The 21,658-nt window shown below is 40.1% G+C and overlaps 1 protein-coding gene across 19 annotated transcripts in view; it reads left to right on the top strand.

Annotated features, from left to right (window-relative positions):
• The window catches only part of Dab1 (DAB adaptor protein 1), a 1,089,646-nt gene that overhangs the window by 957,270 nt on the left and 110,718 nt on the right, over nt 1–21,658 (top strand). For all 19 annotated transcript variants that reach the window (XM_013114992.3, XM_021228422.2, XM_021228419.2 and 16 more), the window contains 2 exons: nt 912–1,051; nt 5,605–5,703. In XM_013114992.3, coding sequence (XP_012970446.1) covers nt 912–1,051; nt 5,605–5,703 — 239 coding nt within the window. The remainder of the gene's footprint in view (nt 1–911; nt 1,052–5,604; nt 5,704–21,658) is intronic.

The following is a 21,658-nucleotide window of genomic DNA, read 5'->3' as shown; positions in this document are numbered from 1 at the left end:
GAGAGAATAATCAGGAATTAGAGCCTGTGGTGAGTACTAGAGACCTGAGAGAATCCAGATTTCTGGAACCCTAGTCCAGATACCTGACTAGGAAAAGTGTGGCAAGTGTTAAAATTACTATATTGTCCTCTAATTTTTGACTCTGTGAACAAGCTGCTTAATTTTATACCTTTCTTTGTAATATGGCAATGGTTTGGCTTTTGAAGAATGGGTATAGAGTGTATAATAAACATCTCTACATTTCTTTTTCTATGTGGCATGCTTGAATTCCTGATTGATGTATGTAGCAAAATATCATGTTAATAGTTATTAAGAGAGCCTGTTGCAAGGTACAGTCACTCAATAATACCAAATACTGTGGCAGCCTACTTTCCCTGCATATCTGAGTTAATCAGAAGCAGTTTCATAAATTTTTTAATAATTGTTCAGTGTTATTACTTGATGCAAAGAAATTATTCTGGACCTTTACAATAAGGCAGCTCATGGAATCAGGTGTATCAAGGATCTTGCATCCTGGCCATATCAATACTGGAAACTTGGTGCTGATGCTATTCCAGCAAGACTTTTGGACCTAAACCCTTAGTTGACAATGACTTTTAGTGAAGTACCTATCACGTATTAAAAGCAAATTACTTGTGTTACCCAAATTATCTGATTTTGCTTATTGCTCCACCTCGATGATTATTTTTAAGGTTTCTTTTTCTGTTCAAAAGCCTGAGGCTCAGAGAAGAGGTAAACTGCCTCAGTATTTAAATGTGTGGAGCCAGAGTTTGCAGCTAAAGATCCTATTTTTGATTTGACTTTCCTAGTATGTACGTGTAAGGGGGAAGCAGATCTCCGAATGGTAAGTTTTTAAAGCCAGCAGAGTTTCAGCATGCTTGATCCTGAATCTATTTTTTCTTTGTTTCCAGGTCAGGATCGCAGTGAAGCCACTTTGATAAAGAGGTTTAAAGGTGAAGGGGTCCGCTACAAAGCCAAACTGATTGGGATTGATGAAGTTTCTGCTGCTCGGGGAGACAAGTTATGTCAAGATTCTATGATGAAGCTCAAGGTGCTGTGTTAGCGTTTCTTTATGATTAGCTCTGGTTTAACACGAGTGGGGGAAAGAACCAATCTCCGGTACTGTGCTTGAGGGTTTGGCTCCTGGCTGAATCACCATGTTTTCTCTCTAGGAGGAAACTTCAGTGGCTTAGAAACACTGACTGGACACTTACTTTATGGAGGTTGTTACTCGGGCCTGGTTCATGCTCCTTGAGTGGATCATGGTTTCTTCGGTGTTAACATCCTTGTAAATCCCCTGCAAAAATAAAACCGCAAAAATGATCACATTCTGCAGTTCCTCACATATTTCGATTTTTTGCTGTTTTGTTATTTTTTTTAAGATGTTTTCCTCACTTGTCCTCTAGTGACAGATGTTAAGGTACAAAGTTGGTTGTATTCATCCTTGTAATAATAAGAATCACACCCAAACGTTTCCTAACAAAGGAAAGGCAGCTTCACTGAAGCGATGTGCAGCTAGACACGGCAAAGCCAGCTTTGCAAGGAAAACCGGAGAAATAAGCTAGAAAACCACTTAAATAGAACCAGCAAGTAGTGCGCTCTTTTTCCCAGCAGTCTTAAAGACACACAGAAAGGAGCTCGTTTCCCCAGATGTTGATCTACATATCCTGTGAACTTTTAAAAATGTGGTATAAATATTAGAAATGCACAGGATCTAACAAGGGTCCTGTTTTATGCATTTAACACTGCAAAATTCATTTTTCTCAATACAAACTCTAATTATAAAGTACTTTGAAAGTGCTGAAAAATATCAGGGGTAAACTAAAATCATCTGAAATCCCACAAAAGTAAATGGGAGTTGACACTTTTTGTGTTTGATCTTCAGTTGTTTTACTTCTATAACATCAGCAAATAGATGACAGTTTATATAGTTTCATAATCTGGTTTTGTTTTATCTCATAATATATACAGGTAAACGTTTTTTTCATATCTTCATACAGTCTATAAGACACTACTAGGTCAGTGGAATATTTTGAAGTATAAGAAAAGGCAAAGTGCCCAAAGGTATTTAAATGACAGAAGATTGCTAATTACTATCTGCATCATCTTTTTCTTATATGCTTAATGAGTCACAGATATTATTTTTTGTTCATGCTATACTGTGTTTCATAGCACTTTAACATGTCTGGCAGATGTTGTCTCCCAGTGGCATGGCTTCAAATAACAGAATTTTTTTAACTATTTAATTTTCTATGTTCTGCATTCTTACTTTTGCTATCTAAAATGTTATACAAACAAACTTTTTAAAAAATCAATGAGTACTTAACCTAAGGTATATTAGAAAAGGGTATCAAAAACAATGAAATCAAATTTCACACTTTCACCTTGAAAGAGGTTAGTGAAATTTTTTTTCAGATAATGAAGCCGTGTTATGAGATTTCAGGGCAGCTCAATAATGAGCCCTCTTTCTCTTCTAAAATCCATCCTGAATGATGAATAGGGAGGCAGTCAGGCAAGAAGATTCCCACGGCCTGCTTTGTGACTGATGAATGCTGGACTAGAGGATGTGACTGGGAAACAGGGCCCCGGGCAGAGCTTTGAACAGCATAGGCTATGACGTTTGGCTTATAGGAGAATTCTCTGTTCTCCCCACTGTTGTCTGACTCCCAACCAAAGTAGAGCCCAGACTCTGCTTAGACATACATGAAATTAGAATGCAGCCCGTCTGCTAGGACACAGCTGTAACCCAGAGAGACTGAGCCTCATGTGTCCCTGTCTCACAGAGCCACTCCCACCATCCCAACAGAACTATGGTCACAAACCCACTTAAAAGCCCAGAGCTTGATTCTTCCTGTTGTAATTGAAGCCTGGCAAATTAGTGGAGATTTGCACCAGACAATGCTTCATTTAAAGACAGCAAAAATGCCACTCCTAAATCCTCCATGTGCACAGACCTGGTTCTCACCCAGAGCATCTTATCTGTGGAGGAGAGAGGAGTTCTGCATCCCCTTTCTCCAGCAACCAGGAGAAGCTTTTTATCAGGTACCAGTGATTGAGAGCATTACTGTCCTCCATAGAAGCACCCTGGGCTTAAGTGGGTGTGAAGCAACAGTTTGCTCTGGTCCCTGGAGTTTATCCTTGTATTAACAATGAGCCCTGATAGATGGACCAGATCTACCTATGGGTGCCAGTGTGTGTGTGTGTGTGTGTGTGTGTGTGTGTGTGTGTGTGTGTGTGTGTGTGTGTGTGTGTGTGTGTTACCTGCAGTGAAACACTCCATCTTCCCTTATAATCATAAGACCCCAAGGCCCAGGGAGTTTATCCTGCTATATCAGGCTCCGGTCATATCGAGGGGTTCTTCATTTCCAGACAATTGTGTTTCATTCTTTGCAACCTGCTGAGAAGAATGTTGACATTTCAGCCCCCAGTGGTTTTTCTGTAAGAAGCACAGAAACATAACTGATCGATTCTGCATTTGGCCACCTGCCCAGGAAAGAGACAGAGAACTACAAAATTCCTTTTAGCCTTGAAAAAAGGCCCACTTGCTCCTATTAGACCATATGAGAACTGGGGGAAAAATAAAAGAAAAGATCCCCTTTGTTAGACTGAAGCTGATGCATCACCCATTAGAGAATTTTCTCCTGCATTGTGGAGGTTCTAGACAGTCTCTGTGTGAGTATGAGGGGCCCACTGTCTAGCCAGACCAGACCATCACTGCATTTCAACTTATGATCAGCCAGGCACCTTCGCATACATCAGCTTCAGTCTTACAAGCTAGAGATAGGATTCTCTGTTTGTAATTATAAACGCTATATTCAGAGAAGTTAAAGTATTTCTTCCACACCCTTTCTGAGAACTAAAAACTAGACCTCCTAAAGCCCAGTGGTTAACAGGTAATAGTTTAGTGCTTGATTGTATCATGTTCTGTTTTGGGGACTAACTTATCTTTTTCTCAGCTTGATTGTATTCTTTTACCTCTAAGGTACTCCCTGGTAGCCACACATCTCTGACTTAAATCAACTTTCAGATTCCTTGGGTAGAAGAGTGATAATTGAAACTATGGAACAGAGGAGTCCCAAAGATAGAACCTGGAGAACCAAGAACAGAAGCATAAGTGTATGAGAAACAGAACTTATACTTGGGGAAATAGAGTTCTTGTGAGGTCCTTTGCCCAGAACCAGGAGTATAATCAGATATTGTAGAGTGGAGATGATTTCCAATACCTTAAGTAAAGATAATCACACAATTTCATAGCAGGGCCCCTCCTCGTACCTCTGGCTGTACTGATGGTTCTCCCCCATCAGTTACTCCTCAAATGAATTGTTGGAATATCATGATCTGAGAGCAACACAAAGCGTGACGACCTCCTAGAACTGTGAAGTCAGTATTATTTCACATTTGTTTGTCAATATTATTTGTCTATGCCCAAAGCCCAGTGCAGCTACTTCTGGGAACTGAACCTACTCTTAAACAGTGATGCAGGAATGGAGACTTTGAGATGCCTAGTGCTGGGTGAATAACAGCCTGGAACATGTGGAAATCTCTGAAATGTCCTTACCTGCCAAGTGTGCCCTAGTCAAAAGTCTGCCACCACAAAGTCTAACTTTAAAAAGTAAATGGCTTTACTAACTTGAGTCACATAAACCTTGAAGTGGATAGTACAGACTCATTTATAGTTACCTAATGAGCACCTGCTACATGCACCAGTAGACAGGGGTAATGTCCTAAGCCCTAGGGCTAGAATAGAGAACAAAGTCATACCTCAGTCTTCTGTGAGGTTTACCTTCTTGTGGGTACACACACACACACACACACACGAGAGAGAGAGAGAGAGAGAGAGAGAGAGAGAGAGAGAGAGAGAGAGAGATTATAAAACATATGGGCCAATGGGAAACAATGTATTTAGTATGTGTTTTACCAAAAAATACAAGAATGGCAAGGGAAGATAATGGAGAATATAATTGTTTTTGAGGGCCTATTACAAATACCATGCATAAATTATTATGATCATGTTTTGCCAAAAACAGAGGGAAGGAAGGAGATGTGGTCATGTTTAACATACCTTTGCTTCTTTCTAATGTCTAGAATTCATTCATGCAAGAAATACCCCTGGAGTATAAAAATATGATCTTTGAGACTATGCTGAGTAACTTACTTCATTTAAAAGATTAAATTCATATTCAATATAAAAACCCACCACAGATATTAATATGAGGGTCATATTATTTCCATCTTATGTAGTCTGTCCCAGCTCTGAGCCATATATTGCAGCACAAAGGCATTCCCTATATTTGATGGCTAGTTACATATTTACTCCATGATAGACCAGCCAAAACCACTATTACCTTAAAACATAAAGCAGACGTGAGAATATGCTGTAGAGACATGCGGAAGGGCAAAGGAAGCAGACGTGAGAATATGCTGTAGAGACATGCGGAAGGGCAAAGGAAGCAGACGTGAGAATATGCTGTAGAGACATGCGGAAGGGCAAAGGAAGGGTGTGTGATTGGTGGTTCTAGCTGATGGTACCTGACATGCCTTTGGACCAGAGGGAATTTTCAAATGAAAACACTAAAGTAAAAGCCATGTTCTTCCTTTCAACAGGGTGTTGTTGCTGGCGCTCGTTCCAAAGGAGAACACAAACAGAAAATCTTTTTAACCATCTCCTTCGGAGGAATCAAAATCTTTGATGAGAAGACAGGGGTAAGTGAAAGAGTCACGCAGCAATGTGAAATTGAATCCATTGACAGATGTGCCCCTAAAAGACTCTTTCGCTGGGCAGGAATATCAAACAAGCATAAAAACACATAAAGCAACTGACAAACTTGATCAACTATGATCATCCAGCAAAACAAGTCTCTTACGTGACTTGGCCACAGCGTTCTGCACTGTGCTTCTTACACTGTAATTGTGGTCTAAGTGTCACACTATCTCAGTCATCTAATGGGAGATTGATGTGCTCTGAAGAGCGGTGGTCACGTGGTAGTTTGTATTAAATTTTTGCGTGCATTGGTGTCTTCAGTGACATGCACTTGAGGGAGACGCATGTTGGTTTTGGACTTGGTCAAAGCCCAGACTCTCCAGTTTAACTTGTCACACCTTTCAGTTGCTTTTATGGAATGAATAAATACAGTTCTTAATCTGAAAAGGAAAAAAAAGGAGAGAAAGAAAAGATAGAAACTAACACTCTAACCAGGAACAGTGAAGACTAGAATGTTTATTCTAAGAAACACAAACCCTAATGTTTATTCTAAGATAACACAAACCCTAAGAAAGGGATTTGTGTTATCAAGCTCACAAGTGCACCAAACTCTCAGGCTCATCCCGAGAACTCACACAACACTGTTGGGCTTGGTCATTGAGGGTAAGGAAAAACAGATAAGCATTCTGTGACCTCATGCCTGAGAAAGCCAGAATTTTTTTTCCTTTTATTCAGTCAGTGTTTCACAGCTTATAAAACACATCCATATGCATCACCTCCTTTGAACTTTGCAAGGAAGATGCACCAGGCAATTTATAAGCAATACTCCAACCAGCCGTATTGTTTGACCTTGATTGTGTTGTGTCATTATTGTATCTTCCTTGTTTGGATTAGTAACAGAAGGGTGAAAAGATGATAATTTAGAAGTTAAAATGTGTTTTCTTGGAAAATACTATAGGGAAATTACTTATAAATACAGAGAAGCAGAAGAGATGTTGGTCATAAACATCCATAACCACCAGAGGATGGGAGTGGCCCAAATAGCCAATGAGTAAACAAAATGTAATTGTGTATAAAGTGGAATGCTAGGAGGGCTAAACAAGCCAGGATAGTCCACAAGTGCTGCATTCTGGATGAACCTTGAAGAAAACATACTGATGGAATAAGCTAGGCACAAAATGACAAATGCTGTGTGATTCCATCTGAATGAGGAATCTCAAATATTCAAAATCCTGGAGTCAAAGATGTACTGATGAGTCCCAAGGCTTAGAAAGAATAAAGATGGGAATTGCTTTTTAAAAGCGTGGGGGATTAGTTTGAAAGTGATCTAGAAAGTAGGTGATAGTTATTGTTGAGAAAAAATGTGTGTGAATGGGGGGTGGAGAGATGGCTCGGCAGACTAGAGTATATACTGGCCTTTCAGAGACCAGAATTCAGGACCCAACACCCATGTCTTAAGTGGGGCCTATAACTTCAGTTTCTAGGAATCTGACCTCCATAAGCACTGCACACACACACACACACACACACACACACACACACACACACACACACACTCTCTCTCTCTCTCTCTCTCTCTCTCACACACACACACACACACACACACACACACTTAAATAAACCTAAATCTTTAAAAAGTATGATTGTACTTAATGAGACTGGGCTATATACTTTAAAAGAGTTCATGTAAATTTTGTAATATATATTTTAACACAATAAAAATAATAGCTAGTAATAAAAACATGCACTTATCCAGTACCTCCTACATACTAAATTATGCCAGTCATTTTACATGCATTATTCAGTTTCATCCTTACAAACATGCAATGATTCTAACTGCTATTTTCAGATTCTCTAGTAAAACAGTGAAGACAAGCTGACTTTATATAGAAGAGAGGCTTATTTAGCTACAGTTATTGAAGTTTAAAGTCATACCTATAGCATTAGCTTGGCTGTGATGAAGACCCTGTAGTGTATAGTTGTAATTTAAGTGGCTTGAGAGAGGTTCAAGCAGAGGTTTTTTTTTAATTAGGGAAAGGAACCATAAAAAGGTGAGAGGGGAGACCGGCCTCTGGAGACAGGAGCAGTGGGAGACAGGAAAGGGGGTTGGGAGAAATGAAAAGATAGACAGAGAAAGGGGAAAAAAGAAAGAGAGAGGGATGGGAGGTGGGCAGGGTCCTTTTAAAAGGGAACATAGTGAATAGGCACAGGTGGTGTTCTTAGTGGCAGCAGCTGAGGGCTTATCCAGTCAGAACTCCAAAGGCAGGCCAGTATATATGCCTAAATACTAACAATAGTGTCCTGGAAGTGTGAGGATGCATAAGACCAAGAGATCACACCAGGAAACAAGGAGACAGAAGGACACTGGGGTCCCACAACTCCTTCTGAGACCATAACCACAATCAAAGGAAGGATTGTCTAGGAGTCTCTGCCCATAGAGGTTCACTCCCATTTTTGACATTGCTATCCTAAAGACTAAACCTCCAACACTTGAACCTTGGAGGACACAAGGGTTCAAACCATAACCAAACACAAGCAGTATGTCATCCAGTGTGTATTGTGTTCCAGGCATCCTCAACTGTTTATAGGTTCCAGGTTATGTAACCATCTAACATTCCAAGAACTAGGTGGTACCATCCCTGTATTACAGAAAACTGGGCACTACCTTCAGAAAATGCGGCCTAACTGGAACCAATTAGAGCTTATGTATTTTGATGAGCATTTTGTTTGGAAGTGCCTGTTACATCTTAGGCTTACTGACTGGCCTAGTTTCACCTGTTTGCTTGTTTGTATCTTCTACAATCAGGAGAGACTCCAGAAAAAGCAAACAACAAAAAAAATTTACTACATTAACAAAGTTGTAGACAGGAAGCACAGTACACCACACAGAACCACATGGGGAAGACTGGAGGGCAGCCAAAGACCAGAAGATAGCAGTGGAAGGATCTCTTCGACCTCAGCCCATGGTCTTTACAGGAAATGTAATGCAAGGCAAGGGGACAGTTTGGAGCTTCCTGTTGTGAATCATTTCCCTTGGCTCCAAGCCATGAGTCTAGTGGCTTTGTAGTGATTAAAACAAAGTAAATTTTCTTCTGTGAGAATGCCTGGCTCTGGATTGAATCATTTATCTAAATTGTTCTATTACCAATAAAAACTCAGGAGTCAGATATTGGGAGAAAAACCTGACAAATCCAGAAAGGGGAGAGGTAAGACATGATTCACTGACCCTTTCCACATTTTTCAGATGGAAAACTGCAAGAATCTCTCCAAGCCCCTCTGTCTTCTTTCATGTACTTCTCTATCCTACATTGGGTCCTCCAAAATCTCTACAACTAGTTACTGTTAGCTAGTTGTTGACTCTACCTCCTGCTTCTACTTTAACTTTATTATCAGTCTTGGAGTGCCAGTGCAAGCAAATATACCACATCACCGGATTGTCCAGTTTGTCTGTCAATCAACAGCACGGACTTTGCTGGACCCTTTGCTGTTTCTAAGAATTTACTAGCCCTGGTAAGGGTGGTACTTCCCCAGCCAGAAAGTCTTTTGTATATCTCAGAACAGTATGATACATAGAAAACTGAAAAGTATTTACAAGGCAGTGTTCAAGAGGCAGAATATAGATTTAACCTCAGATTTCCCTGAATAGAAAATCAATACAATTTACCTCTATATTATTAGAAAAGATGGGGCTGTCTACCATAGCCTTTGTGGGTGGGATTTTAAGATGATGGCACAGGAGTCAGTAGAAAATAGACTTGAATTCAGCAGGACTCGGAGCCCAGTGTAAGCCTCCACTGCCTTCTTCAAACTATGGTTTCAGAACTTGAGAGTTTATGTTTTCCTAGAAATATTATGCTTTTGGAAATCCATGCTCTTCCTGGAATCTCACATTAAAAACAATTGAAAAGATATTGGCAAATCAGTGTCTAGACTGGTGGTCAGGACCAGGTATAAGGGTGGGGACTTAGGAATGTGGAACTATGCTGGCCAAGTCTTCTCAGCACACACTTGGCCTCTGAGATCCTATAACACTGTGAGTGGAGAACTTCAGGTATGCACAGACCTAGAGAATATGTCTGTCCTTCAGCACTCTAGAGGAGCCAAATGATTGGACAAAGCATCAGAGACACTTATGAAATGATTTAGATGCCCCAATAGTATGATGTTGGCTCTAGTTCCTTCCAGTTTACTACCATGACAACAACCACCATATTCAAAGAGACAGAGGCAGAAGCAGGAGCTTGGGGTATCTGGTATTTTTTTTCTTGTTTGGGGACCACGTTTTAGGCTCTACTGCTTCTACTTCTCTATGTCATGCTCCTCCATGAAATAGAGTCTACCTAGGTGGATATCTAATACTTTAAATGTTGACCAATCAAGAGAAGTAGTTTACATTCTTAACTTTTACACACCTCCTCTAACATCAAATTGTTTTTTTATATAAGAAAACAGTAAAATAATTATACCATCCCCAAATCAATTGACTTGATGGGAAAAAATGCCATATCATTGATGGAAAAATCAGAAAAGGAGGCAGAGCTGAGTGTTTGCTCTCCTGCTTAGCCTATTGTAGATCTGTGCGCTTAACACTGGGCCTCTGTTGCATCCTTCTGCAGACCTTCATGCTCATACACTGCAACATGAGTCCTGGAAAAACAGTAAAAGAATTAAGGTTATCATTGTTATTGTTGCTATCATTAGTAGTAGTAGTAGTAGTAGTAGTTGTAGTAGTAGTAGTAGTAGTAGTTTTTTATTTTATATTTTGTGTGGGTGTTTGCCTACATGTCTGTATCACACGCCTACAAAGGCCAGAAGAGGGCATCAGATCTCCTGAAGTTTCAGATTGTTGTAAACTGCTATGTGGGTGCTGGGAATCAAACCCAGGTCCTCTGTAAGAACAAAATGTTCTCTTAACTGCTCAGTCATCTCTGCAGCCCAGGACTGAGTTTGTTTAAATCTGAAGTACAAATGATGAAACTGCAAAAAGCTGTCCTGATGAAGCAGCCAACTTGTCCTGCTTGACCTTGAGAATGCATATAGGGCTCTTGCTGGAAGTTTCTAAAAGGCAATTTTAGTATGTCTGTAAGCAGAACCCTTTGTTGGCAGGTGGGACTGCTCAACAGTGAAATAGAATGAGTGATTTCACCATCACTGCAGGCAATAAGACTACACCAGGAGATGGAATCTTGTGGAGGGAGTCAGATGAGGCAAGAGATGCAGAGCAAAGCCATGTCTGTTCATTTCTGAGCTGGAGTCTTAGGTTCTGCTTCTCCTGAGTGTAAGGACCATTGATGTTTTCTGCTTGAAAACCTTCCCTGGGAGACTATGCAGCCTGTACTGAAATTCTGCCCTTGCCAAGCAAGGGCCTGGTGACCTAGTACATGCTGGCATCTTCATGTTGAGGAAATGGAAACCTAAACTTTGTCGTTTGGAATGACAAATCACAGTTGTTTTATTTATGGGTTTTGTTTGGTTTTTTCTTTTTGTTTTTTGGGTTTTTTTTTTGTTTTGTCTTGAGTATTCTGGCCCACGTTTGACTACACTTTTTTTTAAGCTGAGAAAAGAAACATTTGCTGAAAAATGTGACAATAGCTAGAATCTTAAAAACTTAAAAACTGTCAAAAATGTTTTGATCCCAATTAAAAAGACCCTTTAAGACAATTCACACCCTGTCTTGCATCTCAAAGAACTCCATGATCCCTTACATGAATACATTTTGTATTGTTATTATTATGTTGAAGAGAATAAATCATTGTTGAAAGCTGTTCATATTCATGCACCTAAGTCATAGCTAATCTATCAGAGGAATCAGTGAGAAGGCAAAGATGTCATCCATTGCCTTCCTGTTATTAGTCATAGGAACAGGAGCCCATCTAGAGCTGGAAGGCATTGTTCAGCAATATAACCATAGTTCTCAGGACAGTCAAGGGGACACTAAGACTGGAGCTGTCAGTCTCATTTCAGAGGAGGAAACTAAGCTGCTGTGTATGTCACTGACCAAGTGTGTAGACCCAGAGCAAACTTTCCAACCCTGAGTGCTCCTCCATCCCTGAGCACTCTTCTATTCCAGAGAACTCCTCCATCCCTGAACACTCCTCCATCCCTGAGACCATCACAACTCCCTTTTTCTCCACTTACATTTATATTCCACAGAATCATTATAACTTATACTATAAAATTATAAATAAGATAAGATCTTAAAGATGAGTCTGTTTCTTAGAATGGAGCATAATAGTCTACATCACAGAGTAGCCTGCCATGGTGTGGTGACATCCTCGTCTCAATCACATATGAATTTTACTATTTCTTTGAATGAGCCAACAGTGACTCATTCTATGAAGTAGTTGCTATTATTATTGCCATTTTGCAAGTGGGCAGTTTTAAAGCTAGCTAGTCTCAGCCACACAGCTAATAAGTAACAAAGTCAGGATGCATCCTCAGGTAGCCTTCTGTAGAAAGCCTAATACTCGCAAGGAGTAACTACCAATAGTGTGCGCAATTTTATAGATGATTTCCTTTAATATACAAGAGAACAAATTCATATGACCTCTACTGGATTGTCACCATCATCTTCATTCTGGTACCTCCTGAACAGAGATGAAAGTAGTGGAGATAAAGCCGCAATGCCTTCCCATGGTCTGTCCTGGGTAGATGGAATGTTGACAGTTTGACTATTAGGTGATTAACCAGTAGCATCTTGGAAGCCTGTCTATGCCATGTGTGGCTCTGGTTCCTAGGGTTTTAAAGATGAATAAGACATGGCCCTTGCCCCTAAGGCATTCATGGCATAGTGCAAAAGCAGTCTCACAAAGTGAACTGACAGCTGTCAAGGCACAGACATGAACAAAGTTGTCCATGCTCAGAGATTAAAGCCAGGCTTTGCCTAGAATATTCCTGACAGTCCTCAGGGGAAAGGACACACTCATTTGGCAGTGAGGGGGTTGATTGAAAAGATGGTATGGAGGAGGTAGGAAAGCGACAATAGGTTTGCAAGTACACACCTTTCTCAAGGCAAAGGTGTGTGTGTCCATCCTTTTTTTCCTGCAGCAGCATGCATTTATTGGATGCCTCTCTGTAAACACACAGATAAATAAGGCTTTATCTTCCTGTTCATCGCTGTTGTCTGTTTGGTTCATGGTGACTCTCACAAAGCTGGGTCGGTTATATTTATGGCAGCAGAAATAAAATGACAGGGTGATTAAAACCCACAAATGCATGCTAAATAGGTAAGGCATAGCAAGTGAGAGGGGGAGAATGGCCGAGGATTCAGCCCTGGCCCTCATGATGGAGGGAAATGGTGTCTTAAATGCAATGGCTACACTTAAGTTTCAGGGCTGATTGAATAAGTTCCTCTGAGTAAAGCAAGTGTCACCATTGTTGTGCTTCAACAGGGCTGTTTCCAGTCAGTTCAAACTGAGTATTGTGTGCGTGCCCGGGAAGAGCAGCTGAGGTCATTAGTGGAGGCCGGTCTCAGGAAAAGAGACTGTAAGGAAGGTGAAGGGGCAGGGAGGGTGTGGAGGAGGACACAGGAACCCTTGAGGACAGTACTATCATCTCCTTCAATGAGACTCTACCAAGACCAATGCTGGTAGCTGCATTGTAATATGATGGTATGACTTGGGGCTGCTGAATCCAGTCTCATGTGACCCTAGCAGTTCTTGAAGTTTCCAGACTACCCCAAAGTTACTATTTATAGCAGAAGTAGATTTCAAAGTCAACTTGAACAATTCCTAAGCTATTTTCATTTTTAGCCCTGAGTTTTTGCAACAGACTCACCTTGTATCACTCCTTTTCCGGTCACAGTTCTTGGGGGATAGGGCGGTAATACAGTAATTTAATTGTTAGGGACTAACTGCTAAGGTTTCTTACAGTACTCAGGACAGATGTACACAACAGAAGATATTTTCCTGTGTGATATGGCTTTCAAACGTCTTGCCAGACATTCATGTAGATGAGAAACCTGTTTATAATTACTAGAATATAAAACCTAGTTCAGTTTTACATATCAGCACGGAATTTTTATGACATATTCATGATAGTGAGTTTTACAGATCTGAAGTAAGACAGAAAAACTATGTAGTTTGTTTTGTCGAGGTCTCAGCAAAACTGTTCATGATTTCAGAAAACCATACCGTTATTCTTGTTCCTCATGGTTGAGTTGCTCATCCTCGCGCTGTCCATCCTTAATGTCACTTACCCCTGCTTTAGTCATCCTTTAAATAGCTCTTGCTTCATTCTGCTGTGGCTTGCTTAGCCTTCCTTTGTTAATATCTACTCTAAACAAAGGGGTGTCAGTGTTAGTGAGTTCTATGTTCTCTTGAATCCAAATTTATTGATAAGAGCAGAGTATATACATCGTGACTGTTACTATACTCTTCCATTGTAGCTGTGACTAAGTATTTATCCATAGAAGTTCACATTATTGTATAGGCTAAGGATAGGCTCAATGCTAGGTAGGGTGCTTACCTAACATGTGTGAGACCCTAGATTCAACTATTGGCACCACAAGAAAAGAACTTCACATTATTTTTAATTCAGATAATATTTCTTATATTTCCTTTATGTTTATAATGTGGGTATTTTGATTTAGGGTATTTTCATTTCTGTGGTTGTAAACTTTATTAGTATATGGGATTTTATAACCACTTCCAAATAAGAGATGATAAAGTACATGTTATTTTTTTTAAAAAGAAGGAATTGGGGCCTAAGTAAGGTTGATTGAAAACTTGTCTTGACCATTTTAATTAGTTCATTCATTTGTTCTTTCATTCCACAACTGTAGGAATGAACCAGCCCAAAAATGAAACACAGAGGCTAGGCATTCAGATATGTGAATAACTGAAAGCTCCAATTGTGAATATAAAGGAAGAAAGCTTTACAATTAACATCAAAGTTCAGAACAAATGGGCTTTTTCCATTTGATAAAAAAGACATAGAAAGATCTAAAAAGATGTAGCTGAGGCTTAAAGGACATCCTGGAATTAAAGTCAGAGAAATCCAGACACACAGTCTGCACTACAGCCTTTGAAGTGGGAAGGTCATGGAGAGGATAAACACAGGGGAAGGTAGGCCTGGACTCACAATCCTCACTAGTAAGGCCCTGGCAGACCCTATATAACCCAAACTAAATGAAACCATGGAGGAACATAAGCCCTAGATCTATAATACCTTGGTTATGTACTCAAATATCTGTGTGAATAGAAAGCAATATTTCTTTTCAAACATCATTTTAATTAATGCAAATCAAATATATTTTCTTTGTAAAACATGATATTTTGAAAAATATGGTAAGGATCTACTGTCCAATGTTTTCAAGCTCACATACATTGGTTATAAACCATCTAAGGAGCAAGAAAACACACACTCTCTACCCACTGCTGTCATTCAGTATTTAAATCTGAAAAAAAAATGACCTGACAATAGACAAATAACTGACAGAAAGACAAACAAAATAGTTACATGCACATGGACATCTGGGGAGGTGAGGGCCAATTAAGCCAGTGAGATTGAGAGACTGCCCTTCTTCATAGGGGAAAGGAGAGTGAAGCTGGAGACCATTGTAACAGCAGAGTATGCAACTGCGGGAGGGGATGAATGAACCCAGGGACAAAGTCTGTGTGAGCTCCGGTTATGGACTTACAGCCTCTTCTCTATGGAATGAGTCTAATATTCCCTGCTTGATAAGTAACAGAAAGAACACACATGGCTCTCTCTTGAAAGATCCCATTCTTGAGTAGAATGGGAACACTAACATCTCCCCAAGTGCTTTCTGTCTAAACTAATGAACACACCAAGGAACCAGGGTTAAACGTGAAACCCTGATCTTAATCATTGTTGTACACATCCTCTCAAGACTTTATTCTGCATGTGGAGGTAGAATTTTGTGCCCTGTGAGCAGCATCTCCACATTTTTTTAAAAATTTTTAAATGTTTACTTTGGCAATCTCATACATTTATGTAGTGAATTTTAGTTTCTTTTCACTACTTCCATATCTCATTCACCCTCTCTCTGACCCACTGAAACCCTTCCTTTACAAGAAGTCACCATCCTACTTCTGTGTCTTGTTTGGTATATGACCTAATAAGTGTAGTTAGGGTTGCTTGTGTGAGCATGGGTGGAAGGTTATTAATGAATCATGAGCCACTAAACCACTGAACAGAATGACATGATCCCTGCAGCAACCATTAAGAGGTAGGGCCTCTTGAACTGCTGATGAATTATTGGCTGACTCAGTCTTGTGTAGGTCATTTCAGTTGCTATGAGTTCTTGAGTGCAACAGCCATGTTGGGTCCTGGAGACCTTGTGTGTGTGTGTGTGTGTGTGTGTGTGTGTGTGTGTGTGTGTGTGTGTGTGTGTGTGTGTGATCTCCTTATCCTCTGTCTCTTACATTGTTTCCCAAGCCTGCTAATCCACCATATTCCCTGAATTTTGAAGGTGATCTGTGATTTCTTTTAAGCCACTTTGTCCTTTGAAAGCACCATTATCTTGTCTTCTTCAATAGCCTTGCCATTTTTAGACTCCACAATTGTTAGAGTCCTTTCCTAGCATTCATGAAGCCCTGAATTCAGTCCTCAGCATTTCATACACCAGGAGGGTAGAGGAAGGAGAGCCAGAAGCTTAAGGTCTGACTTAGGTACATAGTTTGAGTCCAGTTCATGGTACACAGGAACATGTTTCAAAATCAACCAAATAAAAGAAAATACAATTGACTGGGCTAGATATCAGAGTCAGGATGGCACATAAGAAAGAAGCTTGTCTTGTAGTACAGTGAATATAGAAATCCTGATGCTTTGTTCAGAATTGGCCAGTCTCGGGTGTCAGGGACTGAAGAGACTTTAGACATTGAAATTGAGCCGTCTTCCTCATTTACAAAGGAAAAAACCTACTGCTCAAACAGAAGTAACACCTGAGACTTCCTCACAGATTATTTGTAAAAGTCTGTGAGAGAATATCTTCACACAAACATGACTTATCTGCTCAATATCAGCTCATTCATTCTCCATATGCAGGGCTTCCACAGGCCCCATAGCTGCCCCAGATGTGTTGAATATATGGAAACAAGGCATCTAAGAAGAAACACAAGGCCTCTGTAGCTCTTCAGTGTCTTGTTTGATGATGGTTTTGTAAATAATTTTTGAGATTATAATGCAATTATATCATTTCCCCCTTCCCTTTCTTTCCTACAAACCTTCCCATATACGCCCTCCCTTGCTTTCAAATTCATTGTCTCTTTTTTAATTATTGTGACATATATATTTATGTCACAATAACAATTTATAGCTACACATCAGCAATGGTTTTGTTAATTGACCCTGCCAGGAAGGTGTCACTGAAAGATAATTCAGAGAACCGAAAATTGAGAATAGTTACAGTACCTAGAAGATTAGGAAACTTTCAATCAGATTTGACCAACTCAGAAAATATGTCTTTTCTTCAATGGATAGCCCATCTATCTTGTTCATTAAAGAGGTAAAGGCGTAATACTTAATCCAACCCTATAATGCAACTGAACTATTCCCATTAGACATAATGAGAAAAGTGAGTGCAGAGTGATTCATCAGTTTCCATAAAAGCAAATACCCAGCAACTGTATACGTGGATTTTAGGTCTGTGGAGTGTTTTTTGCACCTTGGAAGCACTGTTCCGGGTAAGCAGGTGAATATACACTGGCTCCCAAGGGAGAAGCCATACTGCCCTTGTGCTTGTCATCATGCAGATAGACCCTGATGCTGAAGGTTTATTGGGTCAAATAATCTCAAAGGCTCAGTTTAAAATCACAGTGTAACCATGGAATTGGTCATCTATCTCAGAGAGTAAACAGTAAAATAAAAAGTATCTAGCCCATAGGCCCTCATCTGCTGACTGTTCTGGCTACATTTTATGTTAAGGATTGCTCAAATTTTGTCACCCATCTTCAAAGATAGGCCGGGCAGCCTTTTTGGAATAGCAGGGTAGACTTCTATAACATGCAGTGTGCTCGGGAGGAACCAGCTTTATAGAGGGGGCAATAGTAAGGAAGGCCGGGACATCCTCCCACCCCTGTCTTAGTATATTACAGCAGCTTCCTGTAGCCTTGAGGGTCACAGGTATGATGGAGAAAGACATTTCTAAGATCTTCATTTCAACTCTGGCAGCCATTACCTTGATGATGAATCAGAGCTGTCCAGCTGTGCTTCTTCCGCTTCGATGTTTTATCTGAGGCTTGCTGCTTATTTTTGTATCTCCCTCTATTTATTTTGAATTTTAATTTGAAGCTCATTTTCTGGGACCATGCCTTGGTGTTTAACAGGTGCTTGCATGTTCTGGAACACTCTCCCTGCAAGGGCTGTGTGCATTCAAAGGGGGGGGGCACTGTGATTAGACACGGCATTGCCAAGCACTGTGCAGCCGTGGATCCCCTGACAAGAGGCTCCGTGGTTCTGACTGTGACAGAAGAATGTATTCTCACAGAAGCAGACTAGAGTCATGTGGGGGGAACAAATGGAGACCCAGCTCCTGGAGGAGAGTTAGTCTGTGGAGGAGGCAGGGAAGAGCCTAGAGCCCTGTGATCAAGGCTGGTCTTGTGGCCTGGTGACCACTGGAGCCTGTGGATTTAGGTGATTGATATTGTGGGGAAATATCTGGATTTGCTATTAGGAGACATGAGTTGTAACTGTCACTCCACTGCAAGTGCACAGGTTATAGTAATACAACCAGCAGAGTGTTAATTGAGGTGGTGATAATAATGGGCACACTTACCACTCCCCAGATCTTCTTGTAAACGTTTTGCATGCATGTCATTTCAGTCTTTGAATCCTGGAACCCGTCAGCAGCTCTGTGTTCTCCATTGAAATATGCAAGAAGTAATTAACTACCCAATCTTCAAAGTAATCTTGCAAAATAGATATATTACCTCCCTTTCAATAGGAGGTGGCACTAAGGTTCAGGGGCTGAACATTGCCAAGGTACCTCAGCTAGGATAGGTGTCCCCCCCACCATGTTGTTCCATACTGCTTCAATTTGCTCACTGTAACAAGAGCAACAGGAAAAAAAAACCAAGGTGAGAAAATGCCAAGCTGCCAAGCATTGGTGCTTAGATGCATCTGGAACAGAACTTTTCTGTCATTCCCTGGTATATCTTTTCCACACTTGTGCTGTTGTATACATATTCCAGGAATTATGGTGAAGTTAGTCTAAAGCCCTTTCAATTTTTCTTTCTGATATCTCACTCAGCTACTATATTTTTAGATTTTTCTCTGCTTTTCTACAGAATAGGAACAATATATATATATATTGCTAATATATAAAACATAATTTCATGCCCTGTTATTTTCAATATGAATTGTAGGAAGAATTTTAACAAAGCATACCAAAGTGCTAGACTCTTAGTGACCTGGAGGCAAGACTATGATTTGATCATTATGTCTCTGGCCTCTTGGCATTTTGTTGGCACCCGGAGGTGTTTTTGGAATTTACTGAATTTCTTGTTGTACAAGCCATGAAGCCCCTGGTTCACTTCCCTACCTAGTCATCTCATAGACCTCAGATTTCTGAGTAGGCTTCTCAATAATTTTTTTCTCTGCATCAAAAACTGGAAGGATCAGTAATGAAACTCACTGTCTTCTGGCCATTCCTGGCCTTCGCAGGGGTCACTGTGAACAGAAATACTTTTAAAACCTATGCGCGACACATTTTGTCTCAGGTCTGCTATTCATGATCTTGCTGCCATCTCTCTTTTTGTTTTCACCATCCCTTCAGCTTGGCTTCGTTCAGCTCCCTTCCCTTGTCTCCTCCTCTCCTACACATGTAAGTAGAGGTTCCTTTTTTCTGAAAATCTCCCAATAAGTCATGACTATACAGCACTTACAAGTTTTAACATAATTTGCTATAAAAGAAGTCTAAAACATTATGCAAAGTGACAAGAAAGAAAAGACTGAGGAAGAAGCTCTCATTTACTGAGTACCTACTAAGTGTTTTAGGGCTGTCTTAGTAGTCCAGTACAAAACTTTGACTGAAGACCCCTCCAGCATGTGAGTCTTGCCTCTCCTACTTGTCCTGCCAAACCTGGCCAGGGAGATATTTCCTTGAGGCTATTAAGTCTCAGTTCCAGATTTTTGATGCCTGGTACCCTGGGCCCTGAAGCTTGTGAAATCATGGTTCGATCAAGAGATAACAGGGGGCGGGGCAATACACCATGCATGCTATGGTTACATGCAGAGCAAACCGTGAGCAGACTAGTTCTATCCTGACAATCACACTGTGCACTATAGCACTGACAACTGAAGCATCCAACTTCCTAGATCAGTCTCAAGCCTAAAGGTTCCCAGTCTGTCCTCTGAACCCCAATCAAATGCAGTGTACAGCCATGTCAGCTGAAGGGAGCAACTGTACCATGGCTTCAGCCAAATCTCCCTGTATGAATGACCCCGGATCCTGCCTCCTCTGCAGCTGCCTTTGTTGCATAGTTAAGAGATTTGCTTTCCAGAATACATTTGACTTCTTAAACTATTTAGAAAGTCAGGAGACTTTTAAATTGAAAAACACAGGGAATCATGGCTTCACTATTTAAATAGCAATTGTTAGTACCTCAAGAGACCAAGGTTCACATTTTTCATGATGTCTAAGAGATGTGCAGACTATATAAAAATTATATGTGTAAATTTTTGGGAAAAAAAGATGGTGCTGGCAATTGTCTAAACTCAAGACAGCCCTAACCTGAGTTTTGAGAGGAAGGTAGTTCATCTTCTATACAAATGGCTCCGACGAGAGTGTCTGCGACTCTGATAGAGAGATGCATCATCTCGTGACTCAGACTCTCAGCTGTGATGTATTTACCCATGTGAATAGACACACACACTTTTTCATGTTTATTTCTGTGCTGTCAAAGTCTGTACCCATGGTCCCCCCCTTAACCATATTCTATGGTACAGCCCCACACACACTTAAAATCTTCATGTGCTGCAGTGATAAAAACTAGCTTAGATTTGTGAATCTTTTGTAGTTTTTAAAGTACATTCACTTTGTTTCTCACAACTGACACCCACATTAACCTTACAAGGTGCACATTACACGTGCCGTTTTATTCATGATGGATCTGAAGCTCAGAGAGGTTAATTGCTGGTCCAGAGACACATGATTGTAATTGATGCAGCGTCGTTCTTATTTACATCTCATGTCTTCTAGTCTCTGAAAGGAAGATATACTTACTGTAGGGAATTTACAAAGTACAAGAATGGCATAATAAAGGAGACAAAAGTTATCTAAATCCCACCACCTAGACAGAAAAGCAGCTACTATTTTACATGAATCTTAAGGTGAGATTATAATTAATTATACATGCTGCTTTATAGTCTACATTGTTACTTATCTACAAGTTTCCATATTGCTTATTTCTCCTCTCTATAATTGCTTTCAGCTATGGAAGTATCATAGCATATGTGATATTCATAATTATTGTAAATTAAAGCATACCATACTGTATCTGTATCTTTGAACACATCTTTCTATATATCTCTAATTAATTCTCTCAATTAAAATCTGACTTTAAGACTTCTGATCTTAATTCTTTGGTCAATTTTTGTTCTGAAAAGTTATATTCCCAGATGTCTGTTTCACTATGTATTTTCCACATGGAGTGTAAAAATAACTTTTTAAACTTTTGTTATTGTTTTGCCAGAGCAGGTTTTTCTGTATAACCCTAGCTGTCCTGGAACTCACTCTGTAGACCAGGTTAGCCTTGAACTCACATAGATCTGCCTGCCTCTGTCATCAGAGTGCTGTTACCATGCATGACAACTTTTGACCTTTTTAATATTATATTTTGCTTTAAATATCGCTGATTTAACTTAAGTACCTGCTTATAAATATTATAGCTCAATAACATACCTCTTCATACAAAATTAGTTTTACTTATGATATTTATTCTTTCACATGATTCTGTGTGATCTTGGGATCATTTCGTCTCTGTGAGCCTGTTT

This window comes from Mesocricetus auratus, unplaced genomic scaffold, assembly GCF_017639785.1.
Source record: "Mesocricetus auratus isolate SY011 unplaced genomic scaffold, BCM_Maur_2.0 Super-Scaffold_100014, whole genome shotgun sequence".
In the NCBI taxonomy this organism is placed as follows: Eukaryota; Metazoa; Chordata; class Mammalia; order Rodentia; family Cricetidae; genus Mesocricetus; species Mesocricetus auratus.
Note: the sequence above shows the minus strand (reverse complement) of the source record. Positions and strands in the feature narration are given on the sequence as shown.